Genomic DNA, 19,015 nt, shown 5'->3' on the forward strand with positions numbered 1-19,015 from the left:
AATCGATGTGTCTAACAGTGACGTTTCTCTCCTCCCCTTCCTTTCCTCTCTCTCTCTAAAAATCAGTGGGAAAAATATCCTCCAGTGAGGATTAGCAAAACAATAAAAGAAAAAAAGGGGGGGGGTGGGCTTCAGAAAAACTTGCATTCCATTGAAATATTTGATTTAAACATTGCAGGCCTGAAATGCTAGGTCTACTGAAATCCAGTGTTGCACTAGGAATTGTAAAATGATGTAGCCATAAGGTGAGAAGTGACTCTTCCCACCTGCCATTTTTCTCAGACTGATTTTGAAAACCCCTGGCAGAAGACTTGGACATTTCTAAATTTACCCTAGGTCAGTAGAAAGTGAAAGATAGTTAATTCTCTGCGATTCCTCACAAATGAATTGCTTGATCTACTCTCACTATCTTTTAAAATATGGATTATTCAGTATATAATTCTGTCCTACTTTTCTCCCGATCATGAAGCAAAAACAGGTGGGAGGGACTTGGTTAAATCTCAGGGCCTGGCTCCTAAGAATGTGACACCCGTGGGTGACTCGGAAGGTGAACGGGCCTGCCAGGAGTGTGGGTGCCTTTCGGCCAGCGTGGCGCATGCCTCCCGTGCTGTGGGTGCCTCACCCTCCCGCCTCGCCTCTGCAGGATCAACATCGAAGCTCGCAAGTCACCCAAGTTGTCCCGGGCTGCTCAGGAGATGTCCAGGTCCCCGCGGCTGCCGATGCGCAAGCCCTCCATTGGCTCGCCCAGCCTGACGCGAAGAGAGTTTCCCTTTGAAGACATCACTCAGGTAGTGTCTGCTTCCGGGTTGGTCACGTGTACCTGATGCGCCACAGCTCTTTCCCCTCCCAGGCGTAGGCTCCATGATGGCTACCCCGCCCCATGCATGTCCCTACGACTCCAGACACCAGTTCAGAACATTAGAGCCTGTGTGTCCTCCTCACCACCCTGCCCTCAGGCAGGCCTGTTACTTCTGCTCCACCTCCCACAGGGCATCCTTCAACCTTAGACACCTCCTCCCTCCACCCTCTCCCACCAGGTGACAGTCACACCTGCCTCTCCCCGCCTCTGTGCCTGTGCTGTGCCTTGGCCGCTGGAAGCCTGAACACTCCCAGACCACTTCCCCTCAGCCACAGTACCTGCAGAGCCCTTGTCACCTTTCCAGTGACTCCTTGTGTGCAAACCGTCCTGGGCCCTCTCGTCACAGAGCATAGGCTCTCTGGGGAGCTGTGTGGTATACCGTTCCTTGCCTTCGGGTACACACACATGCAGGCATGGCGAGGTACAAAGAGAACTTTTCATTTTTTGAACTTCATTGACTGAAAAACAGATCATGGGATAGTTTCAGGAAGGTGTCAGGGCCACTGGTGTTTTTAGGAGAAACATCCAAGATTAAAAATGGGTTCAGAGCCAGATACCGTCTCTAGTTCAGGGACTGTGGGAAAGGAGAGGTGAGGGTGCACGTGCCCAGACCCACTGGCCTGTGATCGCTCGCTTGCTCACACGTGGACCGCTGAGTTTAAACGGGCTGGCAGCGGCGTTGGCTCTGCTCTCCACAGTGGTGGGTGAGGTGGGGTGAGTGTTTCCTGGGAGCCCCTGGGCTTTCTGAGCAGTAAGTGTTAGCGTTCTTATCAATAGGAAACATGGCGCCAGGTGGTAAGTTTCTTCCCCTCTTTTCTTCCACAGCACAACTACCTTGCTCAGGTCACGTCTAATATCTGGGGAACCAAGTTTAAGATTGTGGGCTTGGCTGCTTTCCTGCCAACCAACCTCGGTGCAGGTAAAACCATGTCCTTTTTTGGCCCGCTGTCCTAGTTGAAACTCAAACTGAAAAAAACAAGGTCAATTTTTGGCCTGAAGTAGAGAAAATGAGCTCACATGACATCAAACGATTAACATGCATTTTACTCCAAACTTTGACTCCAGCTATTATGATGTCACAAAAAAATCAGATTAATCACTCAGATTGGTTTTTTGCCAGTGGTGCTTTCATTATTTAAAATATCACCCCTGCCCTGGCTGGTGTTCTCAGTGGTTAGAGCGCCGGCCTGTAATCCATAGGATCTCAGGTTCAATTCCCAGTTAAGGACAAGTACCTGGGTTGCAGGTTCAATCCCTGCCCTCCATCAGGGTGCATGAGGGAGGCAACCAATCAATGTGTCTCTCTCACATGGATGTTTTTCTCTCTCCCTCTCTTTCTCCCCTCCCTCCCACCCTTCCTTCCACTCTATATTTTCTGCTGAGGATTAACAACAAAATCATCCCTAACTTATCAAAATGACAGAAATAGCTGACATCTCTATAAAAGATCTCAGATTTTTTACAGATTTCCGTTTTTTTTAATTTTAGCCATTCGTTGGGGCAGGTTTTGGTGCCAGTATCTTTAGGTCCTTGAAGAAAGCAGTAGGCTAGAAGAAGAAGCTGGCTGACTGTGAGCACTTAGTGGTGAATCTTCGTAGATGTCATTTCTAAGTAACAAGTCAGTATCCTTTCAGAGGAACATGGGAATAATCCTGTAATGACCACTGGATGCAAAGTCATCTCTGCCAGCGCCAGGCCAAGCACCAGCCTTACAGAGGAACTCAAAGGCCTGCTCTGCCATGGCAATGCTGGCCGGTCATCCTCCAGGCCATGACAGATGATAGCAGTAGAGGTGGAACAAAAGAAAAAAAACGAACCATAGTGGTGAATAGTAGCTCATAGGAAAGAGTATTAAACATAAAGTTGCCGAAACCGGTTTGGCTCAGTGGATAGAGCGTTGGCCTGCAGACTTAAGGGTCCCAAGTTCGATTTCAGTCAAGGGTATGTATCTTGGTTGCCGGCACATTCCCAGTTAGGGGGTGTGCAGGAAGCAGCTGATCGATGTTTCTAACTCTCTCTTGCTCTCCCTTCCTCTCTGTAAAAAAATTAATAAAAAATTTTCAAAAACAAAAAACAAAGTTGACAGGCAGTTTATCCTGATTTTAACCTACAGATTTTTTTTAATGTATAGATTTAAGAGAGAGAAACATTGATTTGTTACTCCACCCATCCATGCATTTACTGGTTGACTCTGGTATGTGCCCTGATACGGGATTGAACCTGCAACCTTGGCATATCAGGATGATGCTCCTACACCCAGCCAGCGCCAGGCTCATTATTTTCTAACTTCCTTTGTCTCCTCTAAATGTTTTAGTTGCAATTTGGCTTTCTCTTAAATATCCCTGTTAATTAAATTAACCAGTGTTTAAAAAAATTATGTGGAAGTTCCTGATAAATCTCTGTACTGATCGTAAAATTGAAAGTTATTAAGACAAGTACCCTGTCCTGACTGGAGGCAGCATCTTATCTCTGCCTGATGCACACCACCCCTTATCATCTCAGAGCTGCTCTCAAACAGCTGGGGGCTGCCCAGGATTGTCCTGAGCTCGGCAGCCTGGTTAGCACAACTATTTTCACTAAATCATCTCCCTTTACAAGTAAGCTTTTTAAAAATATCTCTCATACCCCAGCTCACTCCCAAAAAAGAATTTAAATCTAAGGTAGGCTTTTAACATTCTGAACGTGTGGCTCTATAGACAAACCATTGACAAAGTGGTTGGGCTAGACGAGTGGTCGGCAAACTCATCAGTCCACAGAGCCAAATATCAACAGGACAACGATTGAGATTTTTTTTTGAGAGCCACATTTTTTAAACTTAAACTTTTTTTTGAAGCCACTTCTTCAAAATAGACTCGCCCAGGCCGTGGTAGTTTGTGGAAGAGCCACAGTCAAGGGGCCAAAGAGCCGCACGTGGCTTGCGAGCCTTTCTCTGGCTGTGACCCTGTTGGTCCTTGGCTGTTGTCCTTATGTCTCTCCTGCCTGTCTCCTCCTCCCCCCAGTCATCTACAAAACCAGCCTCCTGCACCTGCAGCCGCGGCAGATGACCATCTATCTCCCGGAGGTCCGGAAGGTGTCCATGGACTACGTGAACCTGCCCGTCTTCAACCCCAACGTGTTCAGTGAGGACGAGGACGACCTGCCAGGTGAGCTCGCACCGGACACCTGGCTGTCGGGAGCCCGCCCTCAGGGGGCTGGGGCAGGACAGGGTTGTTGCCTCACAACTTCTTTGGGAGCTTCTCGGTAGAATCTGAAAGCGGCCCCTTACTTGGAGACGGAGCAAGACCGCAGTCAGAGGCAGGCCACCCCGGACGGGCCGGTGGCTGTTGCAGTGGGCGAAGGAACTTACATGGCTTCCCTTGGGCGCGGTACGCTGGCAGGTTCCGCACCCACTGCCGGTCTTATGGAGAGGCCCCAACGGGTCCGTCACACACCATCCGACGTGCTCATTTCCAAATATCTATAGTGCTTTCTCTTGGGAGATCTATTTTGGTTAATAGATTATAATGATTTATAATTAGCCTGCCAATTATTTGTATGTAACTATTCTCAAAAAAAAATCCACCTTCAATTTTATAAATGCTGTAGAGACTCCTCTACGTATGTCCAAGCAGGTTCTGAAAGTCTCTGGTTTCTGAGCCAGAAGGAACCCACCTTCTCCGGATATTGCTCTCCAGCAGAGGGCGCCGGTCCTCATGGCGGAGCGAGAGGGACAGGCATCCCCACCTGGGCTCTGAGGCTGGGAAAGGGTTGCCTTCCCTCGGCGCAGGCTTTTCTGTCAGTGAGTGTCCGGTGCAGCCCTCGTTCCGGACTGCAGCCACGGTCCCCTGCAGGGTGCGGAGGCCCCACCGCTGCGCTTCTGGCATGCCCCTGCTGCTCCAGAATGCTGGGTTAGAAGTCTCTCCCAGTCTCCGCCCGCCTCCCTGCTCTCATGCTCGGCCCTCTGTGCTGCTGTGGTTCCCAGGGAGAGTAGGGAACATTGGTCTCAGGACTTGACTTAATGCAGGTGCCACGGAAAAGAGACTGTTTTAGCAGGGACGATGCCTCCCTGCAGTGTTCCTTGCAGATGGGAGGACATCTGGAGGAGGGGTTTGAGAGGGACAATAGGAACGAGTGGGGCCCAGACCAGTGCAGCCAGGCGGGAGTTACATCTCACCAGAGAACTGCCTCGGGGTGGGGCTGTCTCTTACAGGAACCCAGGAAGGCTTAGCTTTTGATGAACCAAATGGCTGCATTCTGTAATTCTGGTGAAAGGTCAGCCAGTCTTTAACCCTTTAGATTCCATGGCCTGCTCATTCTGGTTGGCACACGGCACTCAGAGCACTCAGATGAGCAGAGTTGCTCTCGGCCACTTTGGCCAGGGCAGACAGATGGGGGCTCTGAGCCTGCCAGTGTCTACTGGTCATGGCTCAAGTGTGTACCCAAAGTTCTCGCTACTGACAGATAGGATATAGTAACCCCAACCTTACAGCTGTTTGAAATGCTGAACAGCAGAGAAGTTAGGAAATGAGCCTTCCCCTAATATGCAGATTTTCTGTATTCTTTTTATTGGTTTCTATACTCCACTTTACATGTTCTATTACAGGAACTTAATTTACATAGAAATTTCAGATACACGTCTGCTGTTTGCTACAGGCACATTCCACACTGACCAGTACATGCCCATGGAAAAACCTCCTCGATCATGCTGAGTCCAGAGCGTCTGAAACAATTCGGTGTTTGCCATGTGCACACGTGGTGCCAAAGGGGGAAGGTGGAAAGCTGACAGTGCCTTTAGCTAGTGGTGAGGACAGGCTGCCTGCAGGGCCTGCAGTGCCGGTGCCCGTTCCGAAGCACCAGAGAAGCTCCTGTAACTGTGAACAGATCAGCTTTCCCCAGCACAGACATCTCGTCTGTGCAGTGCCTTTTGTAGACAAGGCTGAATGAATTGGGTGGTGGTACTTACTTAGACCCAGTTTCATGGTGTACTCTGTAAGCAGCGTGTTTTCTCTCTTCCCTCCAGTAACAGGAGCATCTGGCGTGCCTGAGAACAACCCGCCTTGTACCGTGAACATCCCCATCGCTCCCATCCACAGCTCGGCGCAAGCCATGTCCCCCACGCAGAGCATCGGGCTGGTGCAGTCCCTGCTGGCCAACCAGAACGTGCAGCTGGACGTCCTGACCAACCAGACCACGGCCATGGGGGCCCCTGAGCACGCCAGTGAGAATGCCGCCCCGTACCCGGGCCCCAACCGCTACTCCAGCCCCGGACAGGTGATCTTCGGGGGCGTAGAGATGGGCCGTCTCCTCCCGAACCCCCCGCAGCTGTCCCTGCTGCCGCCCGCACAGGGGCCCGTGCCGCTGCCGGGGGAGCACGGAGACCGCGAGCACGAGCACCCGCAGAAGCCCGCCAAGGCGCTGCGGCCGCCGCTGGCCGCCGAGGGGGACGCTGTGGTGTTCGGCGCCCCCCAGGAGATCCAGGCGGCCAAGCTGAACCCCCCGCCGCCGTACCCCGGCACCATCCCTGCCGCCCCCACCACCGCGCCGCCCCCGCCCCCGCCCCCGCCCCCGCCGCCGCCCGTGGACGTGTGCCTGAAGAAGGGCGACTTCTCGCTGTACCCCACGGCCGTGCACTACCAGCCGCCCCTGGGCTACGAGAGGATCACCACCTTCGACAGCAGCGGCAACGTGGAGGAGGTGTGCCGGCCCCGGACGCGGATGCTCTGCTCGCAGAACACCTGCACCCTCCCCGGCCCCGGCAGCTCGGCCACCCTGAGGCTCACGGCCACCGAGAAGAAGGTGCCGCCGCCCTGCACCAGCGCCACCCTGAACCGCCTTCACGTCCCCCGCTACTCCATCCCCCCGGGAGACCCGCCCCCCTACCCCGACCTGGCCGGCCCGCTGGTCTCCAGCCGGGGGGCGGCGCCGCGGCTGGACGGCGGCCTCATCCACGCCACGCTGCGCAGGAACAACCGCGAGGTGGTGCTCAAGGCCGCGGCGCCCGCCGAGCCCCCGCGGCTCCACCCGCCCCTGCAGCACCCGCACCCGCACCCCGCCAAGCCCAAGGCCACCGCCCAGTTCCCGCTGAGGCCCCCCGCAGCCCTCTACACCTGCAGCCAGTGCAGCGCCGGGGGTGCGGCCGGCACAGGGGGTGCGCAGGCGGCCAGCACCTCCCCGCTGGCCTCCCAGTCCTCCTACAGCCTCCTGGGCCCGCCCGAGGGCAACCGCGAGCGCACCGACTACGTCAACTCGGCCTTCACAGAGGACGAGGCGCTGGCCCCGCACTGCCCCGTGGACAAGCCGCCGCGGCACGCCCCCCTGCCACTGCCTGAGGCCGCTGTGGCCGGGAAGCGGCCGCCCCCGTACCAGTGGGACCCTGTGCCGGGGGAGGACATCTGGGTGCCCCAGGAGAGGACAGCACAGCCTGCAGTGCCCAACCCCCTGAAGCTGCCCGCCCTGGTCGTAGGTCAGAGCCAGCACCTGGACGTGTCCCGAGTGCCCTTCATCTCCCCCAAGTCTCCCGCCAGCCCCACTGCCACTTTCCAGACGGGCTACGGGATGGGAGTGCCCTACCCTGGAAGCTATAGCAACCCCCCGCTGCCAGGAGTTCCGGCTCCCTGCTCCTCAAAAGATGCCCTGTCCCCCACACAGTTTGCACAGCAGGAGCCCGCCGTGGTCCTGCAGCCGGCCTACCCTCCCAGCCTGTCCTACTGCACCTTGCCCCCCATGTACCCCGGAAGCAGCACGTGCTCGAGTTTACAGCTGCCATCCATCGCCTTGCACCCCTGGAATTCCTACAGCGCGTGCCCGCCCATGCAGAACCCCCAGAGCACCCTCCCCCCCAAGGCACACGTGGTGGAGAAGCCCCTCGTGTCCCCACCGCCCCCCAGTGACCTCCAGAGCCACCTGGGCGCAGAGGTGATGGGAGAGACCTCGGACAACTTCCAGGAGGTGCTCTCCCTGACGGAGAGCCCCGTCCCCCAGCGGACAGAGAGGTTCGGGAGGAAGAACCGGAAGCGCCTGGACAGCCGGGCGGAGGAGGGGAGCGTCCAGGCCATCACCGAGGGCAAAGTGAAGAAGGAGGCGCGGACCCTGAGCGACTTCAACTCCCTCATCGCCAGCCCCCGCCTAGGCAGGGAGAAGAAGAAGGTGAAGAGCCAGAAGGACCAGCTCAAGTCCAAGAAGCTGAACAAGACGAACGAGTTCCAGGACAGCTCGGAGAGCGAGCCGGAGCTGTTCATCAGCGGCGACGAGCTCATGAACCAGAGCCAGGGCGGCAAGAAGGGCTGGAAGAGCAAGCGCAGCCTGCGCACGGCCAGCGAGCTGGACGAGTTCAAGTGCCGGAAGGCCAGCGAGCGGGAGGACGGGCGGCTGGGCAGCCAGGGCTTCGTGTACGTGATGGCCAACAAGCAGCCCCTCTGGAATGAGGCCACCCAGGTGTACCAGCTGGACTTCGGAGGCCGCGTGACCCAGGAGTCGGCCAAGAACTTCCAGATCGAGCTGGAGGGGCGGCAGGTAAGGGCGTCCGCGGGCTGGCCAGAATCGAGACTTCTCGTGGGTATTAAAGCCGGGGGGAGGGGCTCGGTGCTTTGGCTTGGAGGAGCATTTTCCAAAGGCCACCGGGAAACCTGAAGCCACGGACCCTCCTAGATGGGCCAGTTCTCCCCGTGCGGCCCCCCTGCTGTTCTCACCAAATCCGTCGTCACCTGGTACCTTGTTATGCCAGCACATGTTTCACAGCTGAGCCACATAGTAGGGTTTCATTACATTCCCTTTTTTATTGTATGGGTTTGTTTTTTTCCTAGACATAATTACCCAGTTGTGTTTTGTTTGTTTTTTTAATATATTTTATTGATTTTTTACCGAGAGGAGGAGAGAGGGATAGAGAGCTAGAAACGTCGATGAGAGAGAAACATCAACCAGTTGCCTCTTGCACACCCCTCACCGGGGATGTGCCCGCAACCAATGTACATGCCCTTGACCGGAATCAAACCTGGGACCCTTCAGTCCGCAGACCGACGCTCTACCACTGAGCCAAACCGGTTTCGGCTACCCAGTTGTGTTTGTTGGCTTATTTCTCCATGTATTTATTGCTAAGTCATTCCCCGGTCCTATGGCAGGATGTAAATCTCCTTTCAATGCAGTTAAACTCAGTGGGTAATTTGGCAGTTCTTTCTGCTTCAGCCCAGAATGCTGGCCCTAGCCCTGCTGCATAGCTGTTGTGCTGGGACAGTGGTCGGCAAACCGCGGCTCTTGAGCCTCATGTGGCTCACGAGCCACGGTTTGCCGACCACTGTGCTGGGACAACCCTTCCCCACTATCCTGGGAATTCCCTTCACCTCTCATTATTTAAATCCCATTTTCATTCATTCACCCAACGAATATTTATTGAGTACCTGCTATATGCCTGGCTAGCTTCCAAGCAAGGAGTTGGCAAACGGTGGCTCACGGGCCAATCTGGTCTGCTTCCTGTTTTCATAAATACATTTTCAACGGCTGTAAGTACAGAAATTAAAGCAGTGAGGTAAACAGAAAGGCCCTAGCCTCACGGAGTCTACAAAAATGGAAGAAAGAATGAATAAAAAACAGCCAAAACCGGTTTGGCTCAATTGATAGAGCGTCGGCTTGGGGACTGAAAGGTCCCGGGTTCGATTCCGGTCAAGGGCATGTACCTTGGTTGTGGGCATACCCCCAGTAGGGGGTGTGCAAGAGGCAGCTGATCGATGACTCTCTCTCATCGATGTTTCTAACTCTCTATCTCTCTCCCTTCCTCGCTGTACAAACTCAATAAATAATATTTAAAAAAGAAAAAGAAAGAATAAAAAACATGTAATGTGACAGTTATGTAACGGTCACTGCAAGTATAGAAATGCCACAGGAAAGCAGGCTGGGAGGTGAGCATGATGGGAAGGAGGTGTGCTGTGTTCATCCCGCTCTGAGCAGTGACGTTTGACAGTTACAATTGATGTTCCTCTTAAGCCTCTTCCAGCCGATAGATTCTTCTCTCTACGCTCTCCTGTCTGTTGCCTTGGTGAGGAAACCACTTCATTTGACCCGTGGAGCTTCCCACGCCCTGAATTTTGCCCACTGTCTCTCCGCTGCATTGCTTAGCATGTTCCTCCATTCCGTTGTTTCTGACAAACTCAGAATCAGAAGCCTACCGGAGTCACTTTTGTTGGCAAAAATATCTCCTAGACCGTGCTGCCTGCCTCCATGAGGAGCCGCAGGCCTGGGTGCCTGTCCAGCTTGTCTCCTAATGTCTTGGCTTCGATGCCTCCCTCCAGGTGATGCAGTTCGGCAGGATCGATGGCAATGCGTACATTCTGGACTTCCAGTACCCTTTCTCGGCTGTGCAGGCCTTCGCCGTGGCCCTGGCCAACGTGACGCAGCGCCTCAAGTGAAGAGACCGTGTGGGGAGCAGAGAGCGCCCGAGGAGCCTCTTCAGGGAGGTCTGACCGCGGAGGGGAGAGAGCCCGCAAGGGCCTCGGGGCCTGGGGATCAGAAGACAAGAGCAAACTGGATAAGTCTGCCAGGCCCAGGAGAGGGCACAGACCGTTAGCGTTGTCGTTTGGGCTTTTATTATTCTTTATTGTCTTTCTTTTTAATCAGACAAAACAATACAGAAGAGAGGTATCTGGAAGCAGAGACCAGGCACCTGGTGTTTTTTTGGAACCATAATTGATGGTGGTAATGTGCCCACTGGGCTTGCATATGTCAGCTACACACAACGGGTCCTTCAGAAGGAAGACAGACTGCATTGTAGCCCGCTATTCTTTTAGACGTACGGAGTATGCCGCCTTCTCATCCTCCACAGCATCACTAGTGTGCAGTCAAAACCTTTCTTTAAGAAACACACCCCAAACCCTGAAGGTACAGGTTCTCTTGAGGGACAACATTTGATTCATACATATTAATGTTACTCCCCTAAAGGTGACTTGATCAATGAAGGGTATTTTGGCAAGCGCACTGTTTGGCTAATAAGAGTGGGCTTTCTATAGGTGCTGTTACCAGGTGGGAATAGGCTATGCTCCTGATGACGTAGGGGAAGGGCTGAGGGGCGAGGAAGAAAGTCCTGCACAAGCACACGTGGCGAGTGTGACTTGAAATAGTACAAGGGCTCTGCTCCCCTCTGGAGGGTGTTGACACTGAAGACGCCACTAAGCTTTGTAACATGTCCTAATCCATGGGATCGGTGTGGCTGACTTGAGGGGAAGGGAGGAGAGAGACGTGGCAAGGTCCCAGGGCGCGGTGGGGCTGTGGTTTCCTCGGCGGGAGCCGCGGCGAGTCCTGGGTTCCCCTGGCTGAACAGTAGCATTTACTCCCCCTCCTCTTTTGTTGCTGAATCTGAAATGTGACCGAAGACGTCATCCTTCCCGTAAGACAACACTCTTCTACACTCCTTTTTCCATACACGCTGACGATGCTGATTGGAAAGCACTCCTCTCTCAGCTGCATTAAATCTCACTTGGCTAGAAATGTGTTTCCACAGCTTAGAAATGGAGGCAGAAATGTGTAAGATTTCCGGGGTCTGAGGTGGTCGTGTTGTGGTCATCTCTTCACAGAAGTCCCGCTGCCATCTTCAGGAAAACGGTTGTTTGTTAGCTGTGCAGACTGTCGCAGACTGAACCTCTGCCACAGCCTGGGTAAAGTTGTATTTACGGTAGTTTCTGGTTAATTGCAGAAGAAAAATCCACTGAGATCTTTTCCCCCCTCACCCTGTCCTCCGCGGACACCCTGGGCAGTGCTCAGCCCTGGTGGCCAGACCCACTGCACTGTTCTCAGTTGTTCGCATCTGTGATGTGTTTAGGGCAGGAGCACAAGAACTACCCTATGTTTGGATTCTGTTTGAAAACAGAAAAATGGAAAACTACAGGAAATTATGTTTTTTATTTTAATTCCATGTTTTAGTGTTGAAATGTTTTTAATTCCCTGTTTTGGTTTAAAATTAGAAAAGAAATCTTCCCATTCCTTCCCCAGAACAAGAAGACATCCACACGCACCCCCTCCGGCCCCGCAGAAACACAGATGAGGCTGTAATCATGGCGAAGGCACCTCCAAGCCGGGACCATCTGACATTTCACAATAGTGAACCTGACAAAAAGAATTTAGTCATGTATTCATATTTAATTCTTTTATGTGAGCTTTTGTAGCTTGATACGATGTTTCAGTGGTTATTATTAGTTGTGCAATATGGTATACCCTATTTCTAAAATAATTTAAATGCAATTTTCTGTTTTATTGCCCAAGAGATCATTATTTATCTTGCTTTAATAGTGTTCTTAGGAACTACTTTACTACTCTTTACTGGTGAGTTATGCCCATTTTATAATTTACTTAGAAAAACAGAATGTAACGACTTACTTGGTAGCAGTATATTTTGCTGCAAGAAATGAAAAAGTTGTGATGTGGGTTTACTGAACAGTGTAACTTTTTCCAATTGGGAAAAACATTTCTATAAATCCTTTAAGAGTAATTTTTTCTTTGCATTTTGAGGTAGTGATTATATATGAGATAACATATCCTAAAATATTACCCCTTCTTTTGAAAACTTTATTTTTAATTAAAAATAAAAGGTGATATGAAATGAGAAGAGACTTTTTAGAATTAGGATAGGTATCAAAGGAAGGGATTTTTAGTAATAAGTTTTAAAAATTCTGATTGGTTTTTGAGATATAAAGACCATGAAATGTGGTACTTTTTAGAACTTCTCTTAATACGAGGAAATATTGAGAGAAATCCTTGGAATTAATGCTACAAATACATCTGTAAAAAGAATGTATTGTAGCAAATAATTAACTAAACTTACTAATTCTTGGACCACTCCTCAGAGGGCGTTTTCCCTCAGCGGCCTCCCTCCTGGATGTTTTGCACACGTAGTGAGCCTCTGCGTTAGCGCTGCTCTGCTCCCCCGGCCCAGGAGCAGGTGATTTCAGGTGCCAGGTCTACTTACACAGATGTCTGCAGCAGTGTGCTGTCTTCTAAGCTAATGGCGATGCCTTCACTTATTTTAAAAATTGTTTTCATTCGGTCAGTCTCAATTTGTTAAGTACTACTAAAGTCAGTACTTTAAGCAGCAGAATTCTACATACTTTATGTTTATTGGTAGCAATTTATGAATATTAAGATACCTCATTGAATCCCTACATATAAAAATACTAGAGGCCCAGTGCAAAAATTCGTGCACCAGTGGGTCCTTTAGCTAACCTACGGGATAGGGCCGAAATTGGCTCTCCTACATCCCCCAAAGGGTCCCGGATTGCGAGAGGGTGCAGGCCAGGCCAAGGGACCCCACCAGTGTGCAATCAGGGAGGGACGAAGGAGGTTGTCCAGCCAGGAAGGGGCCACAGGAGGGCTCCAGGGCATATCCGGCCTGTCTAGTTCAGTCCCGATTGGCTGGACCCCAGCAGCAAGCTAACCAACCAGTCAGAGCATCTGCCTCCTGGTGGTCAGTGCAAATCATAATGAGCGGTTGAGTGGCCTTAGCATATCATTAGCATATTACACTTTGATTGGTTGAACAGATGACTGGACACTTAGCATATTAGGCTTTTATTATATAGGATTAGCCCAGTAAATAGTCAACTACATAAAAACCCATGCCTTTTTGAAGGAAGTAGTGTATTAACAAACAAAATTTTAAATTTGTCTTAACTCTAACCTCATCAAACCAAAGGCCTAGATTTGTATACAGTCCATTCAGTGAATATATACTTTGAAAAAAATTGATATAAAGGAGTCAGAGAATGTCAAAGCTTGGATGGTAGTAGATGTCGGGATCATGCAGGTTAGTATTTTTCATCCGAGGCCCTTGCTCCTTGTTGAGTGTCCCACGAGGACATGTGAAAGCATGTATGTTTATCCTGTAATCAGAGCAGGATGTCAGGAGACCCAAGATCAAGCCTGATCTGCCACAGAGTTGGAGGGTGACCTTGAGCCTCCACTTGTCCATCTGTAAAATGAAAGGGATGCGCTGCACAGTCTGAACTCCTGTCCAACTCTAACAGCCCTAGCGCTCCACTTTACATATTCAGAAGGTCTGTTTCAGAACATTGCCGTTTTGTAGAGATCTTTTCCATCTTAACGGGCTATCTGCTGGATGTAAATCAGGGCATTTTGAGTAATATCTGTAGAAGATTCACCTCTAGAAAAACGCACTTTTCATAAAATTATACAAAAGCATCAATTCCAGATAAGACAGAGGAGCCTTGCTCAGTGGCCACCCTTGGAACCGCCTAAAATAAATCACCACTGGCCCCAAAGACCATGAGTGCATTAGAAAACAAGCAACCAGAGAGTGTAGGCCTCTTGGAGCCCTGAGACACCCTGCGGTGTTCAGTGCAGGTTTCAGGGGAAACAGCCCATGTGTTCCTGTGGACATCCATCACTTGGCCAAGTCAACGGTAATTGAGACAAAATGTGTCAAAAATGTTGTTTGAGTTCCTGGGATTTTGTAATAGCACACATCTCAAAACTCTTCATCATTCATGTATTTTCTTATCTTTGGCTGAAAAAACTCTGAAGGGTTGTGGCTTATTTTGTTTTCATTTCTTCGGCTTTGTGCAATTTTCTTGTAACTTGTACCTATATTTTCTGTTTACAAGTTCTTTTAAAGGGGAGGGATAGGGTTCTATGATCTCGTTTATTGTAGATATAAAATTTTTTTTCGTGTTCTAGAAAAGCATGGGTTACGTGTTTGACTGAAAAAGGCACTGTGTTCTTTACCAAAGGGGCGTTGTTTTTGCATTTGTTTATAAATGCATTACTTTGGTACTGTAAATTTGGACATAATTTCTGAGTTTATTACTACTGTCATTTTCTTTCTCCTTTTTTTTTTTTTTTTTTTTTTTAAACTATAAATGCACGATGCAGGTGCACAGGTCCCAGACCAAACCAGACCACCAGCATGTTCTCGTCCAAACCTGGGAATGGCACACTGCCCCTGCGCCTCCGTTCCTTGGTGTTGGTTTGCTTTCACTTCCGCACCCCGCTTTTGTTTTACTTTCCAACCAGTGTCTGTTGAGATGATCAGTTGCATTCTAAGGAGCTCACTGATTTGCCTCTCTTCTTAGGTATTTTGTGTATTAGATTGTGAGGGAGGTGTTCTAGAAGGCAGTCATGGTTTGCATTCCAAACGGTGTGGTTTGTCCAAGTTATTTTCTGTCTTTATTACTGAGATGGATTATTCTCCTTATTTTTTCTTGATGATTTGAAGTTGTACGAGTTGTCCAGCTATTGCTTAATAAAATTTTGCAGATCAAAAAAAAAAAAATGAATTGCTGTGTGCAGAAACATGCCCCAGCCTCCAGTGTTGCTCTGGCCTCCGGTTGATGCCCGAGACGTTACCACCAGCGCTCTTTCTGAGAGGCCGGGAGCGTGCTGTCTTCCTGGTGAGAAGGTTTGAGTTTGTGTTTGCTTTTTCTTGTTTGTTTACAGAGGACCCACTCAGGATGCAGTGTCACAGCACCTACAAAGTCAGAGGTGCTAATGACACCCTCACCTTCTCTGCTGCTTGGTGGGATGGTTACTAAAACCAGGTTGGAGCAGTTCCTCTGAGGTGCTAATGTGTCTGCTAATTGTCACTACTAATGTGTCAGTGCACCCCTCACTGCCCAGGGGAGGGAGCCAGGGCTGGGAGGCTCACCTGTAAATTCGCGTGTACATCAGAGCTACCCCGTGGCTCTTTTTCAAGAGTAAAAATAGATGCGCGATTACTCAGGCTTTACGAGACAGAACCACAAACCACTGTCAAGTCTTAAATTCTAAGCACGCATTAAATTTTAAAATAACATAGGGCCATAAGTCTATGCCTTAATATTGTAGTAGCAGTCATACAAGGCTAACTGACCTGAATTTTGTATAAGAATAAAAATATATCTCTTATTATGAAAGCTTGTGAATTTCAAGGTAAATGCATTGTACATACCTTTAATCAGTTAAACCAGGTAGCACAGAGACCTTGTTGATAACAAACCCTCACTTCCCCTGCTCCTCCAAAAAACGAGGGACCAGACCCTTACCAGCAGGCTGGGGCTGGGGCTGTGCTGAGGGCCCGGGGTCAGCTGTGGGCCGTTCACTCAGTGTGAGTTGGAATCTCCAGAAGTGATTTGTTTTTAAAGTCCTGATAAGAAAACATAGCAAATCCCTTTCCTTCTGAAACGTACTTTGAAAAGGATGCATGTGTTTTTATTCCAGTGTTCAGAATTCTTTTCCTGGCAGAGTTAAAAGAATGGGGAACCAATTTAGCTCTTGTGCCCTGGGCCCGAAAGTGCGCTGTGGAAGAGAACGGCTGCCCCGGAGGCCGCATTGCCCTTTCCGAGCGCGCGGCCCTGGGTCTCCCGCCCCACCATGCAGGGGCACCGTTCCCTTCCTTCCCTTCAGGAGAAACCTGAAGCATCCAGAGGCTGACGTGACTTCTGGATTCCATAGACTAGGGGTGTCGAACTCAATCAGAGAAGGGGCCAAAATCTAAAATCCAGCCTAAATCGCGGGCCGAATGGTTTACTGAACAGTCATAAACTGACAATGTCATAAACTGACAGCGGAGTGCAGTGATGACAGCGCAGTGCGGGCCACATTGCAACGCCTGGCGGGCTGGATTTGGCCCGCGGGCCTTGTGTTTGACACATGTGCGGCATAGACACATACACACACACACACACACACACAAAGATCGGAAATGGAATCCAAGGTTTCTGGGTCACAGTAATGAACAGACCTCGTTGATTCCAGCCTCTTGCTCTGGTGTTTCGTAGATATTTGGCTGTAATGAGCTGTGAGCTACTTACACTAGTCACCGCCTGGGAAAGCCTCAAGGTGGGCCGCCCTCGCTGGGCAGCCGGCGAGCTCCCCCCGCCGCTGAGGGCGCTGGGTCTGGAGATGTTGGAGGGTGAGCACACGGCTCCCAGGCCATTCCCCCCGGGGGCCACAAGGAGCAGGTCTATGATCTGTTTCTCCACGTCTTACTGAGGACTGAACAGGCCACGTGGAGAATGGCCCGTCTCCTGAACTTGCTTCAAGTTCCTGTTACGACAGCTTCAAACAGAGTGCGCCAGCCGGAGCAGCACCTGGGCAGGAAACGCCGTCAGGTGAGGAAAGCATTTGTCCCGCATGCCTCGTGCTCGCCTTTGTCTGGGTTCCCTGCTGTGGCCCTATTCCAGGCACTTTCTGGACCCAGCTCCTCGCCCCACGAAAAAGGTGAGGGGGTGGGTGGGCCTTGAACGAGGAAGGCTCTCGTGTTGCTGTATCTCACACTACTCATCAGCTTGCCCCTCAGTCACGCAGCTGCAGTCCACCGTCTTCAGCCCCTGGGGTGTGGGGGAAACTGGGTTTCCTGTTTCCACTCTTCTCCCAGACGGGGAACAGGATGGTGGTCCCGACACCACTGCCCATCGCACGCAGGGCGCCACGGGGCACCTCGGGCCACTGCATCTCCTCTGGTTTGATGTGTTCTCATTCAAATGGTCTGTTGTTTCTCCTTTCGCATGAGTTTCTGTGTTTCCTGTCTCCCAGGTGCCACCTTGAGAGTCTTGTATGAACTGCCTGTCACGGTCTTGCACTTTGACCCTGTTGTGGGTGCAGTCCCTGTTATTAAAAGGAGAAATCCTTGAATCCCTGTTCTGACCCAGCTGGTAAACAGGCAAGCAGCCTGGACACCACAGTATGTGAGACACAAGCATGTAATGTCCTCCAAGTCAGTCACTCCCTCCTGTGCATGAGCCCCCAGGGCCCTTCAAGTCCGAGTCCTGCTTCCCTCAAGGACCTGCACTGACGCAGGAGGCTCCGAAGTCCTGGGATTGCCCTGTAAGGCACCCTGAGGTCTGTGCTCTCCAAGAGTTGGAGTTCATACCAGAAACGTGGTCAGACCTTTCCCTGGCTGGTAGGTTATCTGCAAAGAGTCGGTCTCTCCTGAACTCTTCTCACAAGACACCTGTCATTTCAGTTTCCCAAAATACAGAGCCAAGGACAGAAGAGTCATCAGGCCTGGAAGTAAGATCTCAAATCATGTCCCCTGGGCGCCCCGAGACTGGCAGCCACCGAGGGGACTGCCTGGTGGGAGGGAACAGCTGGTACCCCTCTGGGGACGCCTGAGTGAAGGGGGACCAGGCCTCAGCTGTTCCCCTGGGAGAAGCTCAGCGCCAAGGGCCCTGAGGGCCACCAGAAAGATGCCCAGTTCTTCCAGGGAGCCGGTGGCAGCTGGTCGGAGGTGGGCCGCTCTGTGACCAGTGAGGGCATCTGTTTGGCTTTCTGCAGTTGGTTCTCAGCTGCAAGGGGAACAAAGATTAGGGAAGCTGTCAGTGTGGAATCACGTCTGGCCATTTTGAGCTGATGATTATAGAGGGTTCTGTTTATCTTCCTGAGCTGTTGGAAGAGGTAGCAGTCTGACTTCCTGTAAGACTGGCTTAGGCTGGCTTCCTGGGCTGGTCACGTAGATGGTAGCTTGGAACTTTTATATGTGGTCTGGCCACTGGCCATTTATACATTCAGTCTCTTGGTTTAGACAGGCAAATTAGCAATTTTCCCAAATTCTTTCATCAAAAGAATGAAACCAGGCTACCCCCACGAACAACAAATGGACATCAGTAAGAATATCTGACAATTGCACAATTACCCCTTCAAATACACCTGCATCTCCCCGCAGTTTCTCTTTGACCTTGCAGACATGGGAAGGGCGTGCTGACTGGGCACGTCCCGAAATAACCACAGGGCAGAAACCCCTCGGGAGCCGCTGGGAGTGATGCGGGCCAGGCCGCGGGGATGCTGCGCAGCCCGTAGCCGCCCCCGCTCCATGGCCTTGGTTCGCCCCGGAGCACAGAGCCGCCGCAGGCTCACGGGAGGCCGGGGAGCGGGTTCCCGGGGCAGAGGGGGAACAATGGCTTCACCCACAGACTAGTCCAGGGAGATGTGCTCACCGGGACGGCTGTGCTACCGTGTTTCCCCGAAAATAAGACATCCTCCGAAAATAAGACCTAGTGCATGGAAAGATAAGACCTAGCGCAACTTTGGGAGAAAAAATTAAGACACTGTCTTATTTTCGGGGAAACGGTATTATTAGTTACCAAGGCGCCTGCTTTTGGAATGTTTAAATAAGAGTTCTCCTCCCACCCCTACGTAACACCACCCTGAGGAGGAAGCGGATGGTGGCCCTGGGGAAGGGAGGCCTGGGGCAGACACCTTTGAGAG

The 19,015-nt window shown here is 51.2% G+C and overlaps 1 protein-coding gene across 2 annotated transcripts in view; it reads left to right on the forward strand.

The window, feature by feature from the left end:
• Positions 1–15,104, forward strand: part of TULP4 (TUB like protein 4) — a 114,044-nt gene extending 98,940 nt beyond the window's left edge. For both annotated transcript variants that reach the window (XM_084889698.1, XM_084889699.1), the window contains 5 exons: positions 644–788; positions 1,685–1,778; positions 3,859–4,002; positions 5,859–8,350; positions 10,120–15,104. In XM_084889698.1, the coding sequence (XP_084745824.1) occupies positions 644–788; positions 1,685–1,778; positions 3,859–4,002; positions 5,859–8,350; positions 10,120–10,236 (2,992 nt within the window). In that variant the 3' untranslated portion in view covers positions 10,237–15,104. The remainder of the gene's footprint in view (positions 1–643; positions 789–1,684; positions 1,779–3,858; positions 4,003–5,858; positions 8,351–10,119) is intronic.
• Positions 15,105–19,015: the final 3,911 nt, after the last annotated feature.

This window comes from Pipistrellus hanaki, assembly GCF_964339955.1.
Source record: "Pipistrellus hanaki genome assembly, chromosome: 7".
In the NCBI taxonomy this organism is placed as follows: domain Eukaryota; kingdom Metazoa; phylum Chordata; class Mammalia; order Chiroptera; family Vespertilionidae; genus Pipistrellus; species Pipistrellus hanaki.